The sequence below is a fragment of the Harmonia axyridis genome, chromosome 1 (assembly GCF_914767665.1).
Source record: "Harmonia axyridis chromosome 1, icHarAxyr1.1, whole genome shotgun sequence".
In the NCBI taxonomy this organism is placed as follows: domain Eukaryota; kingdom Metazoa; phylum Arthropoda; class Insecta; order Coleoptera; family Coccinellidae; genus Harmonia; species Harmonia axyridis.
The window spans coordinates 71,128,205-71,143,288 of NC_059501.1; the positions used below are offsets into that span (position 1 = coordinate 71,128,205).

The 15,084-nt window shown below is 35.1% G+C and overlaps 1 protein-coding gene across 1 annotated transcript in view; it reads right to left on the bottom strand.

Annotated features, from left to right (window-relative positions):
- Nucleotides 1–3,380, bottom strand: part of LOC123671144 (chymotrypsinogen B-like) — a 28,708-nt gene extending 25,328 nt beyond the window's left edge. Inside the window, exons 1-2 of the mRNA XM_045604839.1 lie at nt 3,112–3,380; nt 2,952–3,052 (exon numbers count right to left, since the gene is read on the bottom strand). Coding sequence (XP_045460795.1) covers nt 2,952–3,052; nt 3,112–3,181 — 171 coding nt within the window. The 5' untranslated portion in view covers nt 3,182–3,380. The remainder of the gene's footprint in view (nt 1–2,951; nt 3,053–3,111) is intronic.
- Nucleotides 3,381–15,084: the final 11,704 nt, after the last annotated feature.

The window sequence follows — 15,084 nt, forward strand, 5'->3', positions numbered from 1 at the left end:
GTGTTATGTACCTAAGATTACAACTAAATTCCTTTCACTCATCCTCTCTCTTATTTCGATTAAAATTTTGTTTGTTTTTTATATTCCAAAAGAATTCTCTGTTTTCATAGGAATCGATGAGCTGCCAGCACATAACTGAGGGGAAACGCAGCTTTAGGTCTTTACGTTCGATAAATATCGTGCTTACGGTCAGACAGACAGACCGACATTGTGACTGATAGATAGAGGGCACTATTAAGGAAACGTATGCTCAATGAATTAATCTGAATAATAATGAGATGTGAATACTAAAAGACAACCTAAGAAAAATATAGTAAAAAAAGATGAACTATCCATCACATATTCAGAATGATTTCATGTCGGTGTACTGCCATTTTAAAACCTGGAAATCGATTGTCCCACTATGATAATCATGAAAAAAAGCACTGAGTAATCAAGCATCTACTAATTCGTATAATTATCTATGTTGATCAGAAAGAGCAGAGGTATATCGGATTCAACAAAAAACGAATTTATTAGATCTTCGATATGCTAATTGTTCCGTCCCCAGTGGGAGTCAGCAACTAATTTATTCTCTCTTCTCTTTCAATCGTGTTTGATGAAGATGAAAAACAGAAATGATGTTCATCACACTATAAATCTTCTGAAGTCTGATCAAGATTCGAAATGTTCATGGCAGTTGAGAATAATTAATTATTTATATATGTTCAATTATAATTTTACTGATTGAAACCGACAAAAAATATACTATTAAAAAAAACTGCAAAAAATTTTACAAATGATTTAATATTCCCTCCTACTTTGTAGGATATTTCAGCTCAAACAGAAAAAACTAATAGATATGTATAAAGCAACGAGGTGTGAATACGAGTTCATTTATTCCTTATATAGATCCACTAAAAAAAATGTATAACTCCGAAATAATTATTGCGCTAAAAGAATGCGGAATCTTTTAGATCAATTTATTGCATTCAATATCGTCATTTCAATATAATTTCGTCTTAAGTTCGACTACGATCGTTGGCTTGATTTTAGATATTTATTGCTTAACTTGATATCAAGCTACATGATATTACTTGAGCTTGATATGCTCGCGTCGCACGGCATATATTTCTGCAATCTCGTGTGCGATTAGACTGAATGAGGGGATTCCTCGAACGCCGAGAGACTAAAGCATTCGCCAGTGTGACGTTATTAGTAGTTTTCTCACATTTCTATGGAATCTGTTGGTAGATTTTGGTTGTTTGAGAAATATCTTTCCAAACTTGGCCAAAATGGCCAAGGATTTTTCATCAACGCCAGCATCTTCAGCTCCTTTTGAAATACAATTTTCCAGAGCTGCTCTAACCCGCAATAGGTTAAAAGACAAATCTATAAGATGCCTCATGAGTCTTAGATCCTGGATGGAAAATTGAAATATTGAATATTATTTCTCTAATTCTCTGGTTATTCCGTTCATTCTTTCAACATGTTGTATAACAAAATCGTGCGAGAATATATCAGAAAAGCATGTTTTTCATGGTTATATTTTATTATTATATGTTGGTACTCCGAACTGTCCGCCACGGCTTTATCTGTCAATTCATCAATTTGCCTTAAAGAAATCAGTTCTGCCAACCAACATTATTTAATGCAAAAACCACTGAATGATATTTATGGAAATTTTTCATTAATTTCAATAAGAATGCAATGAATTAGAGAAAATAATATATAATACTCGTACAGAAGGCTCATTCTACCACTCGTTTATTCGAAAATTCGCCACTTCGTGGCTTGTTTTTGAATTTTGAACTGGTGAAAGAATATCAATGCCTTCTGTACTCGTATTATAAATAACTATTGTATAATAACCCCTAGATGTTGAATTTCTTCGGCGGAGAAAAATTTCTGGATTCAACACTCGATTCTGACGTGAAAATTGTGAGTTCCCTAGTTTTTCCATTCCACTGTTATCGTGTTGACCGATCGTAGGAACATAATTCAATTTGATTTAGAATTATCACTAATCGTTTGCGACCAATCTCGGTTCAAATTTAGAAAAATATAGACAATGTGACTGAATTATTAAGGGTGATTCAGAATTCAGTACCAAGATTCAAGGAGCGTATTTTCAGGTCAAAATAAGACATTTTTACATGAATATTTGTCCGCACACGCTTCGTTACTGAAATACAGGACGCTAAAGTTTCAAGATTTTTTTAGTTTTTTTTTCATATCTCTTTCAATTTTTGGGTTATCGAGAGGTTACGTTTTGGTGTTTACATCATTCAGTATGCCGAGAGATCGTAAAAAGTCACAGAGAGATTTTTTAGGGGCCTCATAAACATTTTTGTAGAGCGGCGTTAGTAGATTCTAACAAAAGAAAATAATTCCATATTTTGTTGATGAATTTTCTTGCAATTTTATTTTTACGCATCTGCGATTGTCATCGAGAAAGGGTCAAATCATTTTTTGTAATTCGGTATACATTTTATTATAATTGTTAACAAGGGGGAGGAATCTATTACCACGGTAAAAACAAAAAAATTTACGTATTTGGTAAATGATCTGAAATACAAATTTCCTTGAAAAAATGAAAAACCTAACGAAAACATTTTTCAAATTGTATCTTAATATCTCATGAGAAGCTATGGAGAAAAAACCAAAAAATCTTGAAACGAATCTGTGGTTCGGTAACGAAGCATTTGCGGACTTATGTTTATGGAAAAAAAGTCCTATTGTGACTTGATAAATACGGCCCTAACTGAATTTTCAATTACCCTGTATAACGATTCTGAAAAGGTTGGCTCAAAAAGTAAGCACAATATCTTTCAAAATTTGCAGTATTCATGTCCCAACAATATAAAAAAAGATCAAACGCTAAAAATTATATTCTCCCTCACATTTGACGGTCGCGTAAACGGCCAGATATGTAATAAACGTAATGAAACAATGAAATATCAACAACTCACCTGCCAAGGCCAAGCTCCCCTTACGCTCTGCTTCCCTTGGATAATCCTCCCAAGAGATCCCACACGTGGTTGCCTCGACCTTCTGACGCTCCTACCGCAATCTGCACAAAACACATTACACTTGAGAAATCCGCCACACTCAACCTCAAACAAATTCTACCTTGCTGGGTGGACAGGATCGTCTCCTGTATCACCAACAGGATGAAAATCGTTCTGAGCTGCAAGCCCATGATGAAACCAGGATTGTGATATCTCAGTGTTCATGCCACTGAGGGGTAGGACGCACTTCCAGGGGCTCGATGCTGCATCAGTACAATTGGTCCTGCACAGACGGATCTAATCCGTCGTATTCTGTGGTTTGAATGACCAAGTGAGAGTGATAGTGAGAACAATGAAAGTGGTCGTTTCTTGTGGACGGAATATCGAATCTCCTCACTTATTGTAACCCAGATAGTGAGTGGGAATGTGGATTGTAGATGGAAGAAATAATGAGAGTTTGAATTGATGATGTTTGCCGTTAATGATTTATTATGAACCCAGGATGATTATTGTAAATAAAGTATAAATTATATATCGTGACGGGTTGACTTTTATGGGTTTCTCGAGGAAAAATTCGAGAAAGGAAATCAGGAACTTTTGTTTCCAAGTTCATGAATTATTTATTGAGAAATCCACAAATGTCCAAAAAATTATAAAACACCGATAAATGAATATACTGGGTGACTGGTGACGTAAGAGAAAACAGCTCAATGGAGCTGAAGGACCACAAACTGAATGAGAATTAGGGGGTTTAAATGTTGCAAGGATATTGTTTTCAGGGTTATAGGGTGATTTATGAAAAATTGCTGAAACTCTGAACTCACATATCTTCGTTAAAATGGTAAATTTTTCGCTGATAATTCACAGGATTGTTGCTATAAGCATTCTCCTTCAGCTCACAAAAAAGATAAATTCAAAAATTGCAGGACAGTATTGAAAAATTTCAATTCACGCGTCAGATAACACATATCACTCAGTATATGATATCAATAAAATATATAATAGAAATTCGACAAAAGCGAAAAAAATAAAATGATATTCAGGTTTTCGTTTGAATGGCGCAAATTTTGTATGGCTTTTCTTGATATGTTGTAAGCGGAATATTACAAAATTTTCTTATAATATCAATAGATTACTTAATATAAATTCGTTTGAAGTAATTTGCTTCCAAATATTTCTATTTATTTGAGAATGGGATATTCACAAGTGATAAGATTGTAATCTTGAATATTCATAAAGAAAAAATATATGTATGAAATATAGAAGTGAGATCAATTTTCACAAATTTTCGTACTGAAATATTTCAATATGGTTTTTTTTAGGTAATATAAACATATCAAATGTGTGGCTCCGGTCGAACAAAAAATTTTTCAATTGATAATTTTCGCTATTCTCAAAAACCAGGTGTAAGATTGGTCGGTAGAAGGAGTTTTGTAGGTTATCAAAATGAAGTTCAATCTGTACCTCTGTATTTTATAATATTAAGCAACTCCGGACATACGTTCATAGGAAATATTGTTTTTAACGACCTAACGAATCTGAATTTTCGGTCTATAGTTAGGAAACAGCCTGTTTATTCATAATTCAAAGTGAACATCAATTGTCTAAACCAATTATTCGATTTTTTCTTAAAAACCTACCTTACCTTCACTATGATATATTATACATGCATTTCAATGAAAATTATCATTCACTTTGAATTTGAAGTGAATATCTTCATCAAAGTCATTTGAAAACTTCTCTCGTTTCTGGAGCAACATAGGAGGAAACTTCGAACTGACTCCACTATCTATAATTGCTTTGGAATTACTGTTTCTTGTTTTGTGTAACAATGCAGTGTGGAAGACACCTGCAAATTTGATTACGAAGCTTATCTTTATTCAGGCTAGGGAAAATGACTATTTCCTGGATGTGACCAATTCTTGAATATAACGAGAGTTCGTTATCAGAATTGCATTCAAATTTCTGAGCACTCGTCCCCAAACAGAACACTTCACTAAAAAATATCCAGCTCAAGACAGTAAAAACTCAGATTAGTCTCTTTAAAGAATGATGCATGCATTACAACGCTCCACTAACTTTTCACTACCTTTTCTGTAGAACAATGAGTCTTTGCTTTTGAAATATAGGTACTCTAACCTCAGAAATCGCTTCTCGAGCCAAATGTTATAGGTGCACCCTCACTCGAGATTGCTGGTAGACTCTTCAGTTCTCTTCTCTTCAGATTCTTCAGCGATCTCTGCCCAAGAAATCCTCTCACACCATGGAGAGGTGACTCCGCTGCAACGCGTTGATCCTCATGAACCCGCCGGAGCCGCACCAAACTATGGCAAGACACGAGAAAAGTCGAAAAGAGTATCAAAAAGAAATAATATTTCATTGACGACAGATCCGACCAAGTGGACATTTTGTGTGTAGATGTATAATAACAAATTTCATCGATGGCATATCCAGAGTCGTAGAAAATTTTAATCAAAATATCGAAAAAAAGAGACACAGAAGAGATATCAAGAGCTTTTGAGCGCTCATGTAAGGGTCTATTCTATATGTGCTCTGCAAGGGTGCAATAGGCGTATGAATGAATGTGCGCTCAAATGAGTCTGACTTTACATCAATACTTCCCTAATTTTTTTCGATACTGTACTCAAATGTTTTATATTTCTGAGTTCGCTATCAACACGAAAATTTGCAGGAAGCTTGAAATTGCTATTCTAAATAAACAGGCAGAATATCAACTCGATCGGAATTGCTGTCAATGAAATATTAGGTTTTTATTTTTGGATACTGTACTCAAAGTTTCTATAGTTCTGATGAGCAATTATCAAGAAGCCTGACTACCCAATCGGATCTGTTATAACAGAAATATTTTTCTCGAATTTTTTTATGGTTCAAATGATAAGATCAGCTTGAAATTGTTATTGCATATCAATATCCAGAAATTATCGGCGCGTTAATAATTTGGTAATTCTTTTTCGATTCCTTTTTTGAATTTCCTATGGTTTTAGTACGCAATCATCATGAAATTTCTCACGAAACTTGAAATTGCTAAAATCCAAATTTTCATTACTGCAGAACAGTTTTGGAAAAAACAAGAAAAAAATATTTTGAAAGGCAATATTCACGGAACCCTTTGTCGGATTTTGCCCATCAACGAACTCAATCGCGGTATGGGACATCTGAACCTATCTTGAAAATTTCAAGATTCTGGGCCCTTCAATTCAGAACTCACCAAGTATAAGGCCGGACGGACGGACATAATCGAAAATGAGGGCAGATTCGTCATCAGCTGTCGGTTGAGGGTATTTCCAGCTCGAAATTCAAGAATTTCAGACATTGTAATCGGTTCCGAGAACAAGCGCTCGAAAAAGAAGGAAGCATTGAGTTGGAAATATATATCTACCATTGTGTGATCTTCAAGGGCATAAGTAATGCATAAATGAACAAACGCCCAAATGCTCCAGTCTTAACTTGCTTTCCGCATTTTCAAATACAAACAAATTTTTCCCTAGTATCTCTAGTCATCTAGATATTGATAAGTTATTACATAGAAGAGTTATTCTGAAGTTCAATAATTTATACAAAGCAAATTCAAATCTCTTACAAAGATAATTCCCACGAATAGCCAAGATTACTATCACGGCTTTTCTAATAAGGTTAAATACCAATAAACGGGACGCTACTGTTAAACATCTCAATTAAGATAAATGATAGTCTGCTGTAGGTTTACAAGGCACAATCCTGTAAGAATTAGACATCGGTTCTAGATTAACGAGATTAATATTACTCACTTCAGGTATACCTGTATGTCCTGGCGAAAATTAATTATCGTTAAAACGTTGGTGCTACTGCTTCGAAAGGATGTTAAATGTACCGTGTCAACTGAATATAAAACCATCATTGTTGAGGAAGAAGGCAGGAAGAAAAATGCTGGGGAATTCTTCAACTTCCGTAGAGATTTTGCGAGTTTTTTATAAGCTTTCATTTACCTTGCAATGTTTGTAGGTACAAGAAGGACCAAATTGGACATTTTTGAAGGGGAAGTCCAATTTATTTAATAGATAGGCGAAAGACAATGTCGGTGTCTGAGGTTCAGTTTTCATGAGAAACTCATTGGCGAAAACCGCAACTCCATAGCTATCACCGTTTTATAGTTACAGGGTGTTTTTCAAGAATGTTCATTTTCGAAATATTGCTGTATTTTTCCTTCTGTTGGGAGTTTATATTTTTTTAAAAACATATTATTGTAGCAATTTCTACGAAAAATTTGATAATGTGAATTTCATTTCCAGCAAAGTGATATTTTGAGATATCGCTATGAATTTTTTTCTCAAATGGGACACCCTGTATATTTCTACATATTTCGATAGAGCTTAAAATTACCATTTCAAAAATATAGCTTACGATATTTTTTCTGAAGCCATGTTCAAAGTCCCAACAGTGAGTCCTGACCTAACTTTGTGTTAGTTGTGGCGGATATACCTTAACACCTAAGTTAAAGAGTGGCGCAACGTCTTTAAATTAGGCAGGTTGCATCTTAACTTTCTAATTGAATTCGGACGTCACGAATGGTTGACGCTGATTGGTTGAAGTTACGAGGCAATGTCTAATCTATAGATCTTGGCCAATGTCGATATGGATAACGGATGACGCGTTACCCACTCACTACAAACTAAGTTACGAGATAACCTGAGTAAAATCTATATACCTTGAGTGTGGCAGTGCCTAGGACCTATTGGTATCATGGTGATGATGTCATGAACGTACCACCTCAGGGAACCGAGGAGAATCTGTTGTATTTCTCTCTTTTTCTCCTCTTGGTCTTCTGCACGGAGCTCTAGAAGGGGCAATGTATGTTTCTTCGGTGCTCGTAAAAACATTATGTGAAGAAAATACCTAATATCAACACAAAGGAAGAGAAGGTTAGAAATAGTAAAATTGAATGCCTGGAGAAACTAAACTCTGAAAGCGATCACGTGAAACGTCATACTTAGCAAAAAGTGTTATCAGGAAAACCATGAAAACAGCTCCCAACGACAATTGGAACTGAACACATCTAAAAAACGCGTGCAGAATTAAGAAATTGGCTCAGAAACGTCTCATAATTTATTAAAGACGAAGTAAATAATATTTTGGTCCTCTGCTTATATGACCAAAATATTCGATTTTTCTCATTTAATCAAGCCAACCAATTGGCTCTCTGTGTCCATCATTCTCATCACGTCGTCATTTGAAGTATACACCCTCCAACATATTCTCAGCATTCGTCAGTAGCACCACATTTCGAAAGCCTCCAGTTTTCTGAGCGCTTAAGCTTCAGGATCCAAGTTACACAACTATAGAGGAGAACAGAAAATATATAACACTCAAATATTCTCCTCCGCAGTTGCAAGGTTCTGTTACAAAGAACAGGATTCCATGACGTGAATAACTCTGCAGGATATCTCAATGCACTCCATGCTTTCCTGATCGCAAGTTGTCCCATCGCTGAGCCAGCTACCAAAATACCTGAAGTGTTTCACACGATCTAAGATTTTTCCATTAATGTTGAGTTGGAAGTATTCGATTGATTCTTTCCACTGACATCCACTTAGCTTTGGAATGTTGATCAGAAATCCTCTACGCTGACTTGTCTCTCTCACAATGGTGACTAAAGTTTGAAGATCTTCGAGACTCTCCGCTCATCAGCATCTTCTTCTTCTTCTTCAGCCCTCTTTCATCCAGTGTCGGACATACGCCTCTTCCAGTTTTTTCCATGCTTCTCTGTCTTTTGCTGTTCTCATCCATTGCTACATCGACAATGTCGTCTATCCATCTTTTTCTCGGTCTTCCTATCCTTCTTTTTGTCTCACGAGTTCTATAAAAAAGTCACTTTATGTGACCATCTCCCCACACTCTTTCTATAACATGTGCCGCCCACTGCCACTTAAGTTTCGCTATTCTACTCATGATGTCAGTTACCCTGGTCTTTTTTCGTATTTCGATGTTCGGAATTCTGTCCCTCAAGCTTATACCCAGCATAATCCTTTCCATGGGCCTTTGAGTTACTCTCAGTTGTTCTACCAGCATATCTCACATTTACATTACAATTATCAGGAAAATAGAATTTCGTACACCCATATTTACAAAACCCCAAGTCAGATTTTGCCCATAAACGATTAAATCCTACTCTGAAAAAATGAAGTTTCTAGAATTTTTCGTTAGAGAGTTATCGTATTCATGAACGTGCGACTCGAAGAACAGAACAAAATTCAAGTAAGGATTGGATATATGGGTGAGGCGATCAGAACAATTTGTAATTTTCCAAATTTTCAATTGATAACATGTTATAGATTTCTGATTCTTGCACTCCAGGTAATAACAACTCCTTTGAAACCATTATACTGCAAACGAGATTTCCGATGGCCAGATTGCCGGCGGTCAGTGTGGGAAGCATGTGTAAATTCTCTGGGTTCATCCTAGTAGAATTAATTTTACAAAGAATACATTACTGGGTGAGCTTAATCTGGTTAATTCCTCTGAATATTCATTAGAGGCAAATTAGCTTCCGCATAAAATACATCGAAAATTCCTACAATTTTTAAGCTTGAAAAAAGCCACACTTTTATACCTCATATTGACCGTTTCCTGTTAAATAGTAGGTAATGTGGAATCTAAACGCATAAGCAGGGTTGTCCAACGAAAACTTAGCATCTCGATTTTTAGACTTCAAAATGAAAATGTGTAAAAATTCTCAAACTCGTAAATTGCTGTTTGGAACAACTGACCCTGAAATTTCTCTTGAAAATACCCATCGATAGTGAAATAACAGGGAAAATAGTGAAAGAAGCAATGTGGAATTTATCTCGAAAATATTATTCGTATCCGACACATTTCAAAGGTATTTAGAAGTTAGGTGCTCTTCTCTCTTTTACCTATCAATTCTTTAACGATGGAAATTTTTAAGCGACATTTCAGGATCACATATTACTCCATAAAATCTTCAAATTGAGGAATCGCAACACTCCTCATCCCTATTAGGGATTCACGGCTTGACTTGATATTCAAGCGACTTGGCTTGATATTCAAGCTACTTGACTTGAGTTTGACTTGAAATCAATTCAAGTTCAAGACAAGTGATAGTTTTTCAATGTCAAGTCAAGTACTTGATGAATAAATACTTGGTTTGACATTGAAAACCCACTTCTTGACTTGAAATTGAGTTGATTTCAAGTCCACCTCAAGTCAAGTAGCTTGAATATCAAACCAAGTAGCTTGATATCAAGTCAAGCCGTGAATCCTTAACCCCTTTTTCAAAATCAAGGGGTTAAAGTTACAGGTATTCGAAGAGCGGGAAACTTATTCCCCCTCGAATCAGAAATTGAAGGATCTGAGTGATTTTCATTTCAAAGCCGGAAAATCGAGGTGTTAGTTTTCGTTGGACCACACTGTATATCATCCTACGTGTCTTTTTGGAATAGGTGAATATTCTATTCCTCTAATCCGAGGATGAAATTTGAAAAGGCGGCCATCAAATTGGGCCGAATTGCCGCTCCTCAAATAGAGGCACCTAAAACGGTCGCTTTACTTTTTCACCCCTAACGCCGGCACTGAGCAAAAAGCCTACATTTTCACAGATCGAATAATACGGTATTCGACAGAAGTAATCAACTGGAACTATTCATCCTTTTCCACCATTTGCACCCTCTGTTTAACAGTCTCACATCACGAAGAATGCAGATAATAGGGACAAACGTTCTATTCTGGTGGGCTTTCCGGCGATTTCAAATATCATGAGAGCACGCCATTCCGAGAAAAGAAGCAAACAATCTCTGACCAACTCAGTTTACTTTTCGGACCAAGGGCAACTACGTCGATTCGACGACGAGCTCTGAATTTCCCATAGAAATTTTCCTCTCACAATATCAAATTGGAAATGGTCAGCAAACTTGGGGTTTGTAATATCGTGGATGATTCCAGAGAAAGTGATAACTGAATCAGTTGTGGTCGCTGGTCTTGGTACATTGAGATTATATGATTGTATTCTGTGAAGACCATTAAGATATGCAAGAAAGTTAGTCATTTTCTTTATAGATGTATAATTATTACAAATTAAGTGTTGTTACGTTCGTTTATGAATAGATCAATCAGATCGTTTCCACGCCAATTATGGGTTATTTGAATCGAGATTATTATCGAGGTAATTAAAAATATTCGTATAGATTTATTTCATTATTTCGGAAACATCATTTAAATTCATTCATTTTTTCTCGTTTCCTGTTTTGAAATGCATTGAATCCGAAACTCTACTGCAAATTGAAATCTATTTGAATGTTATTTGGTACTTAAATTAGTAATTGTGTATACTTCTATAATATAATCGCCATTTTATCTATTTAATTTTGAAAGTCTCCGTTATTGTCAAATCAATCATTATTTAACACAAAAACTAATTTCAATCAAATCGGATATATTATCATGCAAATATTGGGCATGTCTTCTCGATATTCTGCTTGAGCTCCTATATACACTGTGTCCGTAAAGTATGGAACAAATTAATGTTTAGCTGAACAGACCATTTTGAGAAATAAAATAATCCTGAAACACGTCGATTTTTATTTTAATTTTAAAATAATAATCTAATATACTGGGTGAATTATTTTCGAGTAATGACGTCACCGTCATATATACTTCATGTATACTTCTTGCCATTGTTTCTGGACCCATTAGGGATCCTCATCTTCCCTGAGAATTACGAGTTTCTGAGTATTTACTTCCGAAAATATTCTTGTTTACGAATGGGCACAGATTCTTTTCATAAGTGAGATGAATTTGGAAAATATAGACACGCTACGAAATTATAGAACTCTGACTTAGGGAAACGAGTGCTCAAATGACATGTTTTGTCGAACATTTGAATCTCGAACTCTTACTGATACTTCCTTTGTTTTGTAAATGAAAATAATAATATATTTTATTCCGTAAAACTAGAAATATAAACAATGATCACAGTACGTGACTTACAACTAAACAAATTATGATACAGTTACCGAAATAGTCGAAGAGAGCGTCAGCTCCGTGGAAAGATCCTTATCCATATTTCAGTTCATTAACTATCTTCACATGTGAAATAATCAACATTGAATATATGACTCTATAATATAATATATGAACATAACGTTTTTGTATCGAATATGTGCAGAAATGAAGAAAAAACGTTATCAAATGAAGAAGAAATGTCCCTAAGACAATACTGCTTGAAATAATTCGAAGAAAATTATGGTTAAACTGAACGAATTGAGCTTCCAGCTGCTTCAACACCCAGTTTATTCTCTAGATTTAACCCTCAGTGATTCATGTCTTTTTGCAGACCCCAAAAGAATGCTCCTTGGAAAAAATTGACTCTAATTTCTGAGGTTGAAGCCTATTTCGAAAGCAAAGATAAATATTCTAGAGAAAAAATTAAGGCAAAGTCAAAGGAGTTGGAGTACATTTATTACTCATGAGATGAGAATGTTGACAAATAAAGTCATATTTTGAAGAAAAATGACCGGGAATTATTGATTGAAGTGTTACACCAAATAATTTTACGAGGAATTGAGATGCGATGTTTAAGTTATAGGATATCCGAAACTACTAGTATTGAATAACCAGTGGATATGAAAAATATAACCTAATATAAAAACATGCGAAATTCGAAAGATTAAAAATTTATTAGGATATTTAAATTTACTTCCAATCTACATTTTTTTCCTATTCTATTCTTCTTCTAATTCTAATTTGGAAAGAATCTCCTTTGTTTTCTTCCATCACTATTTCCATTTCAGTTTTCCTTTCACTGAGAACTTTCTTTTCTATACGAAATTCAATCCATCAGACAGGAAGGTTTTCCAATAGGAGTTCACGATTTAAAATGGTTATAATGGTAACACTGTTTTTTGTTTTTTGTCAGTTGTGTTTAGTAGGTTATACCATTAAATTATGGAAAGATACATGCTTCGGTTAGTTTCAGAAATTGTTAAATTGTTCTAATCAGTGCTCATTTGTTAATACTGAAAGGAATTGACTTATGAACTTCATTTTTGGTTGAATGGTTATGAAAACGAACAGAATTGAACAATTTGGGCTGATGAAAATCCACATAAAACTGTTGAGACACCATTACATGCAGATAAATTCACTGTTTCGTGTGCAATTCATGCAGGCGAAGTGATTGATCAATATTTCTTCGAAGAAAATGGTCAAAGAGTATCAGTGAATGGAGAACTATACAGGTCAATGTTAAATGATTTTTTTCTGCTATATTAAGAATAATCTGGAGGATATGTGGTTTCAACTAGACGCTACCACACTACCAACTCAACAATCGACTTATTGAAAACAAAATTTGGGGATGAAATTATCTCATTATATGATCCAATTAATAATCCTTCCTAGTCTTATGATTTAATACCTTATCCTTCTTTGGGGATTATGTTAAGTTACAAGTTTATGCTGATAATCCAACAAATGAGTAGATCTAGATTTAGATTTAATTAGGGAGGTTAAGTTTCAATATGACCTAATGGTCTAGTGTGCGCCCCATCAGATCTATTATCTCCATAACGTGATCTACAGCTCGCCTTCCAGTTCCAGAGTTCTGATGAAATCCAATATCCAATGGCTTCAAGGAGGCTAATTTCTCACTTCTATTCGTGTCCAAGGCAGGTTTTGCGTTGGCTAGCGATTTCAAGGCATTCCGTCACCAGGTGATCCTGAGTTTCTTCTTCCTCCCCACAGAATCTGCACTCATTTTCTGTTAGACACATTCTCATGAGGGGTTTCCTAAGGCGACAATGCCCTGTGAGGAATCCAGTGAGGAGGTGTAGCATATTCTTACTAAGATCCAGATACTTCTTGGATCTTGTAGAGTCAAAGTTTCAAAGAAACTTTTTGGAGTGATCCAGAGAGAGATTCCGCCAGATTGTTTCTCTTTCGGTTACCTCCTGTTCCTGAATCACTTTCTTGTAGGTGCATTTGTCTACACCACAGAATGGTTCCGGGCCGATGATAGGAGTTTGTGCTGTTTTTTGGCAAGTGTGTTGGCCTCCTCATTCCCTCTGATTCCCGAGTGGATGGAAACCCAGACTAAAAAGTTATTCTTACCCATTTCATTAAGTTTTCTTCGGCACTCCAATACCATCTTAGAATCGATGGTATGTAAGCTCAGTGCTTTAATTGCAGCCTGACTATCCGAATGAGTAATCAAAAATCAACATTGAACTACTATTAACAAAATGGTGCCAAATTTAGGAGAAAAAGTGATGAAAAATTGGATTGGTAGAATGTAGATGAAGTCATGGTCCTAGTCCTATTGTGGTCATTAGAATGATCTTTTTTTCCATAAAGTAATTTCTACAAATATACTTGTGTTTTTTTTTTTTCGTGAATAATTTTTGTTTTTTTTTTATTTTCAACTCGTTCTATCGCTATTTGATAAACCACTATTATATTTCAATCCATAAAGAACGCTATTATTTATTCAGAATCTAGATGTGCGAATAAACGCAGTTTATCCAATATACTAAACGTAGATATCCGTTGAATGTTGTTCATTTCAAGGTAGCTCATATAATATCATGAGTGGTCGTATTAAAACCGAAAGTATGGATAATTAGCTATTATTAATGATAGTGAGAAACGGGGAAAATATAGGTACGTACGATTCCAATCATCTGCTACAGTTTCTCATGCTTGGTTGGTCACGTATTTCGTCTGTTAAGTTCAAACGAGAACAAATTATGTTTTTCACTTCGCTTTCTTCTCACTGGAGGTAGGTAATTCATTAGTATCTATTTGAAAAAGTATCGATGTTTTTTGCGTTGAGAAATAGTCGAATAAATTGATTTCGTTTTCATTCTGTTCGTTGACCCAGCAATGAAATAGAAGAAACATTGCGAATTTGGCTCGGAGGTTCAATATTTCCATGGCAATTGGATTGTTTTGCAGACACCGATTATCAGGAATACGAATTCACGATGAATAACGTCCCATTTTGGATTGAAAGTGGAAATACAAACTCATATTTGTGCAACACGTTAAAATATTCCATGAATAATTTAATTTTTCTCTAATGTTT